The sequence below is a fragment of the Palaemon carinicauda genome, chromosome 10 (genome assembly GCF_036898095.1).
Source record: "Palaemon carinicauda isolate YSFRI2023 chromosome 10, ASM3689809v2, whole genome shotgun sequence".
NCBI classification, from domain to species: domain Eukaryota; kingdom Metazoa; phylum Arthropoda; class Malacostraca; order Decapoda; family Palaemonidae; genus Palaemon; species Palaemon carinicauda.
The window spans coordinates 131,703,699-131,719,445 of NC_090734.1; the positions used below are offsets into that span (position 1 = coordinate 131,703,699).

At 37.6% G+C, this 15,747-nt stretch overlaps 1 protein-coding gene across 1 annotated transcript in view; it reads right to left on the reverse strand.

Annotated features, from left to right (window-relative positions):
* The window catches only part of LOC137648487 (guanine nucleotide-binding protein G(s) subunit alpha), a 78,226-nt gene extending 63,566 nt beyond the window's left edge, over window positions 1–14,660 (reverse strand). Inside the window, exon 1 of the mRNA XM_068381406.1 lies at window positions 13,596–14,660. Coding sequence (XP_068237507.1) covers window positions 13,596–13,734 — 139 coding nt within the window. The 5' untranslated portion in view covers window positions 13,735–14,660. The remainder of the gene's footprint in view (window positions 1–13,595) is intronic.
* Window positions 14,661–15,747: the final 1,087 nt, after the last annotated feature.

Genomic DNA, 15,747 nt, shown 5'->3' on the forward strand with positions numbered 1-15,747 from the left:
AAAGAAATACTGGAGGTGAAGTCAAAGCCCTGGATGTGCAGAAATGGATAATGGCGGGAAAGCGCATTCAGCACGCAAACAGGACGCGTAAATGAGGTGGCGCGTTCATATAGATGAATTAGCAGGCGCTTTTCTGAAGCTTTGCGAGAAAGCATAAGCAGGAGTTGTTTCCGAGACTGCAGATGTACTGATAAGTTAGCACTAACATAAGGACGTTAAGATATAATCTGTTAATCTTTTCGTCCAAAAAAATTTCTAGGGGAATGAGATGTCGCTGAATCTGTTAAACCCTGTAGGATAATACAAACAGCTGAGGATTTTCTAGGAGGATGTAGTGATATGTGCACTACCTGTATAGGAGAAACTTCTGAGATGAAAGAGAAGTCTCCTTGGTTCCCGCCCAATCTGAAATAAATAACTGCTTCTACAAGCTTAACACACTCAGAGATGGAGAACAAGCATGATTCTCGAACTCAATATCAGAGGCATTATCCTCAGCTGGAATAAGGGGAGATGCTTAAGGGTCGTGATCTCCAATGGTATTATCAGCCTCACTAATGACAAGAGAGACTACACCAATAAACTCATGTACACAAAGTCAGTTGCCATCCTTTGTTAACGGCGTTTCAACAAACTACGATAACAAAGGATCAGACAGGAATTTCAGGATTGGAAAAAGACGACTTTAGCATCTTGCCTGGCTTCGAGGAAAAAGCCAATGAGGGGAACAATCCCGTTGAGCCTTCCCTTTCCTACAGCTCGTATACTTCTGTTAGTAGTAGGACACCCACTCCCGACAAACATCACAAGGGGAGTTGTTTAATTTGTATCTTTCCGTAGCATATTAGGCTCATGAAGATGCCGCCCCAAAAGGGACCTTCAAGACCGTTACAGATTCGCACAGACACGAGCTTTAACACTTATTCCAAGAATAAGAAGAATCACACAAAGCACCGGAGGAAGGTTAGTAACGGACGACAGTACGTTGTTGCAACTAAAAGCAAGTAAGAATGCATACGCCAACGACCCAAACGTACAATGTTGCCAACCCACAATAAAATGATGTACCCGAACAATGTTGCCCGACCAACAATAAATTTGTCAATCTGGTCATTACAAATGCTACGCCCAAGCTATCCACAATAGATGACAAAGGTTTGTATCCTAGTAGGAACAAACTAGGTTTAGGTACAGGTACTCAACTACTGTATTTCCCACAGTACTGTAGACTCAAATTAAAAAGTTCATGCTAGTCCTCAGAAATCTTGACAGGAAAATATGTACAGCACATGAAAGGGAACTAAAGAAAGACAAAGACTTCATTGATTGGAAAATCCCATGCTTCTCAGTTAAAAGTCAACTAGCATAATTATATTACACACTACATTGCTCATCACCTTCAAATGACCATAGCACAAAGTTCTAATACTAACAAAAGAGCTACAAATTGATCACAACACTTCTAGTTAGCACATTGTTTTCTGCGATGATTATAATTTGGACCATTCCTTGAGAAAATCTTTTTTTTATCCTTCCAAAAAGCTTTATTTCAATAATTTTGGTAGTACCTCAGGCAAGTGTTTACCTCTTATACTGGAGAATGTCCCTAGTTTTAGTTAATGTTTATTTGATTTTTACTAAAACCTGCTACAAAATCCAACGCAGTACCAAGGAGCTTCACTGTCTTTACTGTACAACTATGGGACTATCCCTCAAAAAGTGTCAATCTATTCTGATGTCAACATTGTAAGTCTGTGGGTGAACAACTAAGACCATAGGCAAACCTGTAAAGTTAAAAGTAGCTATTGCCTAGCTTAACCCTTTTACCCCCAGGCTATTTGGAACTTTCCAACCCTTAACCCCCGAGGGGTTATCTTTCCCCAGCACATTTTGCTGTATATATTTTTTAAATTGCTCTGACAGCCTTAATTTTTGTCATAGAGAGGTCAGGTTGGTCTCATTCTCTTGGAAAATGCCTGAAGTTTCTCAAATAATTTGCAAAAATTTGCCAAAAAAAATGTAAATAGCAGTTTTTTGCAAGGACGTAACGGTACGTCCATGGGGGTAAAGGGATGAGTTTTGTGAAACGTACCAGTACGTCCTTTGGGGGTAAAAGGGTTAAGCACTGACCACTCGTAAGATGTATGGTCGTCAATGGCATTTCCCAATACCTTGCCTCCGCCACTCACGAGCACCCTTTAAACACCTTTAACGGCATAAAATATTCAAACAAGCCTATAGTTATTGATTCTTTGGATTCACCAGGCCTCTAAACATACACAAATACCATTTATCTATTTATGATATTTTATAGATGTGGATATTTCAACATTTTCAAGATCCACATAGGATATTATTATTATTAGCTACGCTACAACCCTAGTTGGAGAAGCAAGATGCTATAAGTCCAATGGCTCCAACAGGGGAAAAATAGCCCAGTGAGGAAAGAAAATACGGAAATAAATAAAACGATTCAATTAATATTGAATAATTAAAAAATATCTTGAGAACATCAACAAACTTAAAACAGATATTTCATAAATAAACTATAAATAGACTTATGTAAGACTGTTCAACATAAAAACATTTGCTGCAGCTTTGAACTTTTGAAGTTCTACCCATTCAACCTTCCCGGATTAGGAAGATCATTCCACAACTTGGTCACAGCTGGAATATAACTTCTGGAGTACTGTGTAGTATTGAGCTTTATGAAGGAGGCCTGACAATTAGAATTAACTGCCTGCCTAGTATTAGGGGGAACTAACCTACTTGGCAGAAAAAATTAGAATTAACTGCATGCCTAGTATTACGAACGGGATGGAATTAACCTACTTAGCAGATAAATTGAAGTGTAGTTTTATAAATTACACACATACAGAGGACCCTTAACTTCCAAACATTAAGTTACAAACACAAATCCAACTGAAATATACTGTAATAAAGAAATATTGTAATAAAATATGATTTATTACAGTAAGCAAAATTACATTAGCAATAACCCGATATTTATTTCATATGTAACAAGACTACTTATAGTTTTTTGTACCTGGAAATCTTGGGCACTGCAGTAAGGTTAGGCCTACCCCAGGCCAAAATCTAACAAAATTCAACATACAAACAGATTCCGGGAAGCTATCGTGATTCTAAGTTAAGTACCTACTGTACATTATATATACTAAACGCTCCTTTCCTCAAACGTTTGGCAGAAAGAATATTTTTCTTCCCAAGATTGCAGGATGGCTCTCAATGGAGCGGTTTTGGTTTAGAAGGAAGATAATTTTAACAAGTTAAGGAAGTTAAGACAGTTAAGCAAGAGGTCAAAGCGAGCAAACGAGACATAAAAAGAGACCCCCACCACTTCTTGGTCACAATTATCATCATCGTTACTACTAGCCAAGCTACAACCATAATTGGAAAAGAAGAATGCTTTAACCCTTACTGCTCCAACAGAAAATAGCCTAGTGAGGAAAGGAAATAAAGTAACATAGGATAGTGTACCTGAGTACCCTCAAGCACGAGAACTCTATCCCAAAATAGTGGAAGTAAGGAAAATAGTTCAGTGCAGAAAGTTAAAAAGGAAACATAGAATAGTGTGCCCGAGTGCCCTCCAGCAAGAAAACTAATTGAAAACAGAGGAAGTAAGGACTCTTAACATGGAAAATAGCTCAATGAGGAAAGGAAATAAGGAAAAAAAATAATGTGCCTCCGTGTACCCTCAAGCATAAGAACTCTAACCAAAGACAGTGAAAAGACCATGATACAGAGGCTATGGCACTACCAAAAACTAAAGAACTATAGTTTGATCTTAGTGTCCTTATCCTAGAAGAGGTGCTTACCAGAGCTTAAGTCTCTTCTATCGTTAACTAGTGATAAGTACCCACTGAACAGTTACAGTGCAGTAGTTAACCATTTAGAGGGTACTAGATGAGATATTGTAAAGATTGGGAAACGGCAGTATGGATTCATGAGGAAGAGAGGGACTGTGGATACCATCTTTATAGTAGGGTAATTACAGAAAAAGACGAGAGAGAAACCAGGAGCTCTTCTATACTTGTGTAGATTTAGAGAAGGCTTAGGATAGAATACCAAAAGAAGAAATGTTTTGGCGTTTGAGGCGGAAAGTCCCAGAGAAAATGGTCAGAATGGTAGAGATGATTTACAAAAGAGCAAAGACAAAAGTAATAACAGCTGTTGGGAGAACATAAATGTTTGAAGTTAAGTGTTGGTTTACACTAGGGGTCAGCACTAAACCATTTATTTTTCTGTTGGTTTTGGATGTAAGTGAACTTAGTGAAGGGATCAGAAATGAAGTTGCGGGAGTTGCTACATGCAGATGATTTAGTGATTACTGCTGAAAATGAGGAAGAATTAGAGAGAAGGGTGGTAGAGTGGCAGGAGGCTTTGGAAAGGGTAGTTTAAATGTAATGTGGATAAGACTTAAGTTATGGTGAAATGTAATTAAGATAAAGGCAGGATAGCCATACATGAAAGTAGAGTAGTAGTTATAAAACAAGTAGAACAATTTAGATATTTGGGATCTACTATAAATCAGGAGGGACGATGTGAGGCTGAAGTTGAGAACAGGATAAAAGCAGCATGAGAAAAGTGGAGGGAGATAGAAGGAGTGGTATCTGATAGGAAAATATCAATCAAGATAAAAGTCAAGACCTATAGCACAGTAATACGACGAGTGTTAATGTATGGATCAGAAACTTGGGCTTTAAGATAAACAGAGAAAGCAAAGCTTGATGGGAATGCTAAAATGGATTAAGGGAATACCACTTTTTGGAAAGGGATGAAATATGAAGAATGCCAGGTATAGTGAAGATTACAGAGATAAGTGTGTCATGAGTGAGATGGTGTGGGCACGTGTTAAGGATGGATGGTGAGCAGGGAGCGAGGAGAGTTTGCGAGGAACCTGTTAGGGGGAGATTAAGAGGGCAAACTAAGGTGAAGGATGATAGAGAGAGAAGAGGTTTGGTGGAAGAGGTTGGAGAGGCCGCATCAGGCAACCGACCCCTTAATTGTAGGGATAACGGTGGGGAAGTAGTGGTAGCTACCCTCGAGTGAAGAATTAGTACAATACCAAATGAATCTACCAACCAGCACCCGATGCTTGAATTATGCTTCCAAATTAGTGCATGATGGAAATTACGGGGCACTAAGTTGTACACAATCAAAATTCAAAGTATGATTGTAAGTAGGTCAAGGACAGTGGCTCCTCAACTTTCAGATCTTTGCATTGATGATGTTTAATTCTTGATTGCAAACTTACTTCCAAGATACATATTTGGTTGGTTTAAAAATTGGCTGATAAAAAATGTCGTGAGATTTTCAGTGATCAGTCTATCCTGAAGAATTTTTTTCAATTCTTTAATTCTACCTTGCTTTGAGTATTGTCCTCATGTCTTTTCTTCAGTTGCTGACTCGCATCCTAATTTGTTGGATAGAAACTTGAGGTCTATGAAATTCCTAATTCCAGATCTCAATATTATTCTCTGGTGCCATCGTTCAGTTAGTTCTTGAACTCTATGCGATCACATTTCTAAAGAGATTTATTTCAACCACACAGACCTACTTTAATATTGCCTCGTTAGGATGAGAATGACCCAACCTAATGCAAAATTGAACAACAGTCAGCATAAACCCGAGAAGCAAAATTACAAGGACTGTGATACAGAACTTAATACATGGTAAATCATACTTCATATAAGCAGGGAAAGTATGCCCAAAGTGAAAGACGTCTTTTTTTTCGGTGGTTAACTGCACTTTGCAAGTGACTAGAATTCTAGTAACCCTTTTACCCCCAGGCTCTTTGGAAAATTTCCAACCCTTAACCCCCAGGGAATTATTTTTTTCCCCAGCACATTTTGCAATATATTTTTTTTTTTTCAAATTGCTCTAACAGCCTTAATTTTTGTCATAGAGAGGTCAGGTTGGTCTCATTCTCTTGGAAAATGCCTGAATTTTTTCAAAAAAATTATCAAAAATATGAAAAAAAAAAAAATTCTATAGCATTTTTTTGCAAGGACGTACCGGTACGTCCATGGGGGTAAAGGGATGGGTTTTGTGAAACATACCAGTACGTCCTTTGGGGGTAAAAGGGGTAACAAGCCCGACTGATAAATACGAGGGCAAACACACAGTGTTCTCTTTCGCTAGTTTGGATCTTGCTAAATTCATTACATTGAACTGGTATAAAGTGCAAAACCATTTTCCCACTTTTTACCAAAAGCAAAGACTACTTTTCATACCACTTTCACAAATGTAATTTCCAAAATAGTTGAAGAAATCAAATTCCTTTACTGTCTCCAGATCTATCAAATCAGTCTTTTAGTTTAAGGCTTTTTTTGATAAGATTTATAATATCCAAAGGCAAATAACTATGGGAGGGGTTTCCTCAGTTACCCAATGATAACATCCTTTTTAGGCGAGGCTTAGAAATAGATGGACGGATGGTTTTCAAGTTTAGCCACCGACCTTTCAGTGAAAAAAGAGCTTCCTCATTTAGAGATGACAAGTTTTACTTTATCAACATTTACAATCTAAGGCCGAAACTTTTTTGTGGTGGCCGATGTGGTAACGTCCGTAACTGGCAATCAGCAGACTGGGGTTCGAGTCCCGCTCAAGCTCATTACAGTAGTTCCTTTGGTTGCTACCTCACCCTCCTTGAGAGCTAAGGAAGGGGGGCTTGTGGGAGCCTACAGGTATACCTGCAGAGTCATCAGCAGCCATTGCCTGGTCCTCCTTGATCCTAGCATGGGTGGAGAGGGGGTTTGGGCACTGATCATATGTATACGATATATGGTCACTCTCTAGAGCATTGATCTACTTGATAGGGCAATGGCACTGTCCCTTGCCTCTGCCATTCATAAGCGTCCTTTAAACACATTAGCCAATGTGTGAAGTTTACCATGTTATCAAAGTAACCAAGTTAAACCAATATTTAATGATACAGTATTTGCATTCTGAAGTTACACAATACACGGGGACCCGTGACACGGTGAGAACGTGGAACAGTACATTTGGTTAGGATGCAGCTATATAACAATAAAAAACACATTAGAACTAAGCCCGTTTTTTTTTTTTCTCGTATCTTGTGATATGCCCATCAATTGTACAACAACCACTCCTTTTTATTATTGCTCAGTTTTGCATTAATTATGGTTATTGTGGAACTTGCACTAATATTTTGTAATTTCTTAGGTCCACCAGTTAACCATCTTGACTGTTAATCTGACTCTACAAATTCTGACAAATTCCAAGAGATTGACCATACTTCTGGACTGTTTACCATCCTAATTTCAATTTATAAATTTACTAAAATGTCTGATTACTGATGAAAAGGATTTATTTTCAGTTTAATATTTCAAAATCTTATTTCTATCAGATTTGATAATTTGTACTTTTATGAATAAATAATTAAATTTTAAATGTAAAAGATAGATGTTTATAACTTCTTAACAAACATTAAATTCATTTCTAAGAAAAAATTAGTAAATTCTTAATAAAATAATAGGGTGGAATCAAGTATTAAAAATCTTTAAAAGGAAATTTCATTTAATTACACTGAATAAATTCATACACAGAACAAAAAAGGGAACTACAAACTTCCTGAATTTATATAAAAAATTATTATTATTATAACAGGCTAAGCTTTAACCCTAGTTGGAAAAAGCAAGATGCTATAAGCCCAAGGGCTCCAACAGGGAAAATAGCCCAGTGAGGGAAGGATATAAAGAAATAAAACTCCAAGTGAAGTAATGAAAAATTAAAAATATTTTAACATACATGAAGATACTTAAAAAGGTTAAAAAAAATAGCCATGGACAAAATGGTAAAATAAATAATTAAAAATTTCAAATAGTTTCCAGGCACATTCAACATTTTAATTGAAAAAAAAAAAATGCTTTAATACTGTATTCAAAGGGATTATGGGTTGTGACTGCCATTAACAGTATCCATGACGATATATACTGTTTTTTCAAAGTCAAATACTAATTATTTAATATCCAAGTAGGTGTAATTTTTCCCAGCAATTTCATGAACATACAAACTGCGGGATTAAAAAAGCATCGAAGACCCAAATAAGACCCGACAATATTCTAATCCTACCCAACAACAACCACTGACACTTAACATCAAACTCTATATGCTACAGTACAATCAACAGCTTACGCAGTAAATTTTACCCAGTGCATCATCTATAAACATCAACCCGGTAACATTCCCTCAACCTAGCAAAAGGATACCATCATCAAGACTATCATTTGAGGGCTTTACCCAAATCGCTACAACGATATCCTTAAGATGACTTAGGGAAATAATCAAACATCTTATTTGAATGACACACTAAGTTATAACCTTTCTATTTACAGCTCAATACAATTTGGTTATATCCAGTATTCTGCATAAAAGGTGAAGCATTCACTAACTATTTCTAGCACAGGTAACTGAGAGGCACATAGGGGTATTAGCACACAAACCCCCCAACAACGACACACTGACATAGGTAAGGTTAGGTAGGGGGTATCTAAAAGCTTTCTTTTCCTATACGTAAGCCAGAGTAGAATTCAGCATATCACATGCTACAGGAAATACACACACTATATACATTGCTTCGGTCACTGCACATCAATAGTAAACATTATAACATGACCTTCCCCTAAGCAAACCTACGGTGCCATCCTGACTTATCAGGGGACCAAGGCCTGTACTAACCGCCTCGCTTAAACCGACCCGTACGCTGTGGTCTTATCAAAATCTCCGACAGCCACACGGGTAAAATCACACCATACCCTAACCCACAATTAATACCTAAACTATGATTAAGATGGGTAATTAATCTACAAAAATTGGCAGGCCTTCTAGTTATCAAGTAAACAGATACATTACATATTGCCAAAACATTAAACCTATGATGTCAATGGGTTAATATTTGTAGCCTAGCCTAAAGCCTCCGTTCTAAATAGGGTATTTATCCTGCATGGCATGATATACATTAGCCTTGCATATAGTTTTAAGGCCAACTGTAAAAATATTGGGACCGTAAAGAGGTTCAAAATAATTACACAAGCCTACTGAAAAATAATAGAATTCATGTAAAATAAGTTGAGACGTGCAAAATTAGAAACCCATGTCTATGACAAATCCAATTTATTGTGAAAAACGTTAGTAATCAGCTGCAAAATATAATCTCCATGAGAAAATAATGTAAATACCCAAATAAGGATTAAGTCATGACCTTCAGTAACGCGCCACATTGACACGAACAGAAAACACAGAAATGTTCTTTAAAATAAGAGCGCACATGGTTAATGAATAAAAACATTAAACGATTAATACTACCTGCTTAAATATACTGTACAACAAGTAAGTTAATACAACAGAAATGAGCATGAACAATGTATTGAGACATACCAAATGTAATGGAAAACTAACTTTTTTAATAAAAAACACAACACAATAAAACACAGAACGCACACGACTCCTCAAAACCGATGTCCTCCCAATAACTATAATCAAAACCGATGTCCTCCAAATAACTATAATCAAAACCGATGTCCTCCCAATAACTATAATCAAAACCGATGTCCTCCCAATAACTATAATCAAAACCGATGTCCTCCCAATAACTATAATCAAAACCGATGTCCTCCCAATAACTATAATCAAAACCGATGTCCTCCCAATAACTATAATCAAAACCGATGTCCTCCCAATAACTATAATCAAAACCGATGTCCTCCCAATAACTATAATCAAAACCGATGTCCTCCCAATAACTATAAAGATGTAAAAACTGGGTAACAATCCTGGACATGGTTATTCAAGGATACCTTCACTTAAAGCAACATAAATGTGCACTGTGGTAATTCCCAGTCAAAGCCTCAAGATCCTCCAAAGAACAAAAATGGAGGACACTAAATTGATGATACTGACCCACTGCCCTATATTTAATGAAGGCTTAAGTCTATCAAAACCGAGACAGTGGATTACCAAACGATATATACCCAAAATCCTAGCTTATGCATGTACGCTGACCTAAACCCATTACAGAATGTCCTCATCTTACGAGAAGCTGTTGGTCAAGTCAAATTTTGGCCTAGGGTAGGCCCAATCTGAATCCCCTGCCTATGATTTTCCGCTACAAAAGTCAACAAATAGTTGGGTTTTTTGGGGCCCTTTCATCCATATAATAAAACACATATTGCACCGACGGTCTCCAGACTTGCCCTTAACCAAGACGATTTATACTCGATGTAAAAACAGATGCTTCCATTTCACGTAAGACATACAAACTGCGCTTTCTATACATGACAAATACCCTAATCTATTGAAGCAAATACACTGCTTTCGTTCTTTACGAGGCAAATACTGCTACCATTCTGACAACCTGTTTATATTCTATATGACACACAAACACCCTAACCTTTCAGTGAAATAAATACCCTGGGCCATCGGTCTATGACATGTTGAATTTTTTAACACGTGTCATGAAATACCCTACCGTTCTGTTATATACTGGACATAAAATATCCAAACCCTTTCGTTCTATAGGCGACATAAAATATCCTACCCCTCTTTTATAAAATGGACATAAAATACCCAAACCATTCATTCTATATGACAAACATACCCTCTCATTCCATTCTATACGAGATAAAATACCCAAAAAATTTACTTCCATAAGCGACATAAAATAACCTAACCTTTCATTCTATACTCGATATAAAATACACAAAACCTCTCTTTATACACGACACAAAACACCTTACACTTTTTGTTCTTTAGGTGACATAAAATATAGCATTTCTTTCTATTCTCGATATAGAATACACAAAACTTTTCGCTATACACACCACACAAAACAACCTACCCTTCCGTTCTATACTATACACAAGACATCCCCAACCCTTTCGTTCTGTACTCGACATAAAAGACTCAACATTTAATTCTATAAGCGACATAAAATGTCAAAATATAATTCTATAAGCAACATAAAGTGTCAAAATACTCTACCTTTCTATTCTAGATTAAAATATCCAGAAACCTTTCATTCTATCCATGATATAAAATAACATACCCTTCATTCTGTAAGATATAAAATATCCAAACCCTTTCATTTTATCCATTATATAAAATACCCTGCCCTCCCATTTTTTCCTTGATATAAAATACCCAAATCATTCCTTTCTATACTTGACATAAAATACACAAATCCTTGTTCTATACTCGGCATACAATACACAAATCCTTGTTCTATACATGACATAAAATACACAAATCCTTGTTCTATACATGACATACAATACCCTATGCTTTCATTCTATACGCGATATAAAATACCCTACCCATTCATGCTATACTTCGACACAATATTTTTTCGTTGTGTGTGGGATTTTTATAAAATATCCAACCCTTCTCTTCTACACTTATAAAATACCAAACACAAAATACCCAAAACCTTTCACTATCCTTGACATAAAATACCCAAACTTTTATTCTATCCTTGTCATAAAATATCCAATTCCTTTCATCCTATCCTTATAAAATACCCAAAAAATTCTGCGTCCCATACGTGACATAAAATACCGAATCCTTTCATCCTATCCTTGACATAAAATACCGAATCCTTTCATCATATCCTTGACATAAAATACCCAAATCCTTTCATTGTATCCTTGACATAAAATACCGAAATCCTTTCATCCTATCCTTGACATAAAATACTCAAATCCTTTAATCCTATCCTTAACATAAAATACCCAAATCCTTTCATTGTATCCTTGACACAAAATACCGAAATCCTTTCATCCTATCCTTGACATAAAATACCCAAATCCTTCGTCCTATACGTGATATAAAATACCCAAATCCTTTCATCCTATCCTTGACACAAAATACCCAAATCCTTCGTCCTATACATGATATAAAATACCGAAATCCTTTCATCCTATCCTTGACATAAAATACTCAAATCCTTTAATCCTATCCTTAACATAAAATACCGAAATCCTTTCATCCTATCCTTGACATAAAATACTCAAATCCTTTAATCCTATCCTTAACATAAAATACCGAAATCCTTTCATCCTATCCTTGACACAAAATCCCCAAATCCTTTCATCCTATACGTGACCTAAAATACCGAAATCCTTTCATCTATCCTTGACACAAAATACCCAAATCCTTCGTCCTATCCTTGACATAAAATACCCATATCCTTCGTCCTATATGTGATATAAAATACCGAAATCCTTTCATCCTATCCTTGACACAAAATCCCCAAATCCTTTCATCCTATACGTGACCTAAAATACCGAAATCCTTTCATCTATCCTTGACACAAAATACCCAAATCCTTCGTCCTATCCTTGACATAAAATACCCATATCCTTCGTCCTATATGTGATATAAAATACCGAAATCCTTTCATCCTATCCTTGACACAAAATCCCCAAATCCTTTCATCCTATACGTGACCTAAAATACCGAAATCCTTTCATCTATCCTTGACACAAAATACCCAAATCCTTCGTCCTATCCTTGACATAAAATACCCATATCCTTCGTCCTATATGTGATATAAAATACCGAAATCCTTTCATCCTATCCTTGACACAAAATCCCCAAATCCTTTCATCCTATACGTGACCTAAAATACCGAAATCCTTTCATCTATCCTTGACACAAAATACCCAAATCCTTCGTCCTATCCTTGACATAAAATACCCATATCCTTCGTCCTATATGTGATATAAAATACCGAAATCCTTTCATCCTATCCTTGACACAAAATCCCCAAATCCTTTCATCCTATACGTGACCTAAAATACCGAAATCCTTTCATCTATCCTTGACACAAAATACCCAAATCCTTCGTCCTATCCTTGACATAAAATACCCATATCCTTCGTCCTATATGTGATATAAAATACCGAAATCCTTTCATCCTATCCTTGACACAAAATCCCCAAATCCTTTCATCCTATACGTGACCTAAAATACCCTACCCTTCCCTTTTCAGCCATAACTACCCCACCATTTCATTCTAGAATTGACAGACACCCCCAACACCCATTGACAGACAGAAAATCAGACGGAAAATCCACCGGGCCTCGCCGTCAGTTGGCGAGAGAGAGAGAGAGAGAGAGAAGGAACCTCCCAGATTTGGACGACCCATACGACCGAGTTAATTACCGTTTGCAATTGCATCACACCACATACGTTAAGGACATCCATTAACCATACGTGTCGGGGGGAAAGGGGGGCGAAAGGAAGGGGAGTAGGGGGGAGGGGAGACAATAAGTAATCCCCGAAAGATAGATCTGTCATCTCATGACCTGTCTGTCCCCCCCCCCCCACCTGCAGACATATATACACACCGCCCACTCTGTGCAGCCCACCCTCGGAGGTCATTCCGAATGGGCGGTGGGGATGATAACAAGGGCGGTCCACTACATTCCCCATTTATAGGATGGAATAGGATGGATTTGGGCGATGTGAAGGGGGGAAGAATACACGAGAATACACGCCATCCAACATGGCCGCTTTTGAAGCAGACGATAAATGAGAAGGTTGGGAAACTTTACCTAATAATAACAATCTGTGGGTCGCCCGGTACACCTGTTTATCCTGCTGAATCTGCCTGTTTATCTTCTTGTTGGCTTCCTTGCGCCTCTTGTGTTCCTCGGCGTCGCCTTTCGCCCCAGCGCTACCAAAACAACCCATGACATTAGTACACTCTTGGAAGAAAGCTCCTAGCCGCAGGCAGGCGCGGACGTCCCGCGGCCCTGTCTCGTTTCCGCACCAGTTGCCTATTTTTGCGGCTGATCTCGCGCCTCACTAGGTCATGGGGGTCCTGTCTACATGTCACTGAGTGGAGTGGCAGCCACCTGGGCCATGGATGGCGGGCGATGGTCCGGATATCACTCGATCTCAGTCGTTCACCATGATCTTCATTCATCGGCACAAACTCCTTCACTGAGAGATTCGCTTCAGGGTTGCCAGTTTGGGCTTTTTTCCCGGCCCCAAAAAAACCTCAAATTTGACCTTCTGTATATAAAAACTTATCTTTAGTAATATGAAAAAACCCGAGTATTAAATACTATATTTTTCACCTTTTTCTATTAATGGGTTGACCTTTTTAAAGCCTCTGTTGATTAGAAATTGACCTTTTTCTCATTTAGAAAACCTGGCAACCCTGGCTTCAACTGCGGATCATATCCCGGCAGTCTCCCTAAAGGAACTGTGACGTCATAACCACCCTCGAATTTTAACCTTTTTTTACATCAAATATTGATCTAGGGACACTTTTCACACCCGGTTTGAGAGCAGATTAATATTTTCCTTCAATCTGGTGCCATACAAAAGTTTCCGAGGCTAAAATCATGATGATTGATATCAAGGAATTAGACTTCTAGGTCGGGATATTGCATGTTGGAACCGTCTGCGCAGAAGGGTGGGACCGTGGGACCTTAACACCTTCAAAATTTTCCTTGGGACATCATTTTCACAAACACACCCTCCCTTTCATCACAAATTTGATTTTCCTAACCTATAAAAGAAGGAATATTCCTCGAACGCGAAAAACTAGCAACGAAAAGAGGGAGGGCCAAGTATCACACCTTCGGCTCTGCCGAGTTTATCACTTGAGCATCCCCAATTCCCAACATCCCGGAGAGATGATGTGTACGACAACTTCTGACTTCATTATTAGAAAATTTCCAAGTTGCGATTAAAACCTGATTAAAGAGCATATAACCCTTTCAATATCATTATTATATTAGATTTATTCAAATGAAATCATATTCTACCGGGGAATAACCTCGGTAGGATATCCTCACACCTGGCATCGATCATACGTCCGCCAGCGTATGAAAATCCCGGAGAGATGATGTGTACGACAACTTCTGCCTTCATTATTAAAAAATTTCCAAATTAGGATTAAAACCTGATTAAAAAGCATATAACCCTTTCAATATCATTCTTATATTAAATTTATTCAAATGAAATGATATTCCACCGGTGAATAACCTTGGTAAGATATCCTCACACCTGGCATCAATCATACGTCAGCCAGCGTATGAAAAAGGACAGGTGTTGACCAATCACCAGGCAGCATATTTTGCCCGCCCCGTAGCTGTAATCACACCTGTTTTACCCGTTTCATTTATTGATATAAAAATTGCAAGAAAGAAATAAGAAATTAATAGCATAAAATAAGCACGCCGTAATGAGTAATAAACCGGGACACACGACTGGATAAATTTCCTATGAACCTTACACTCTCGCCACCTTCATTATTAATAGATGCAGTGATTCATCTGTTTACCTTCCCGCATACATACATTCTGCATTTACCGTGTATATGTATGTATGTACCTATCTCTGTACATAAGCAACAGCTCTCTAATGTACAGGAACTCTATAACAAATCCTGTATAAGTATTAACAGGTTACAAGTATCCTATTTTTTTCTAGAAAAGTAATTATATGAAGTATGTACCTATCTCTGTACATACGCAACAGCTCTCTAATATACAGGAACTGTGTAACAAATCCTGTATAAGTATTAACAGGTTACAATACATACATTCTGCATTTACCGTGTATATGTATGTATGTACCTATCCCTGTACATGCGCAACAACTCGCTAATGTATAGGAACTGTGTAACAAATCCTGTATAAGTATTAACAGGTTACAATACATACATTCTGCATTTACCGTGTATATGTATGT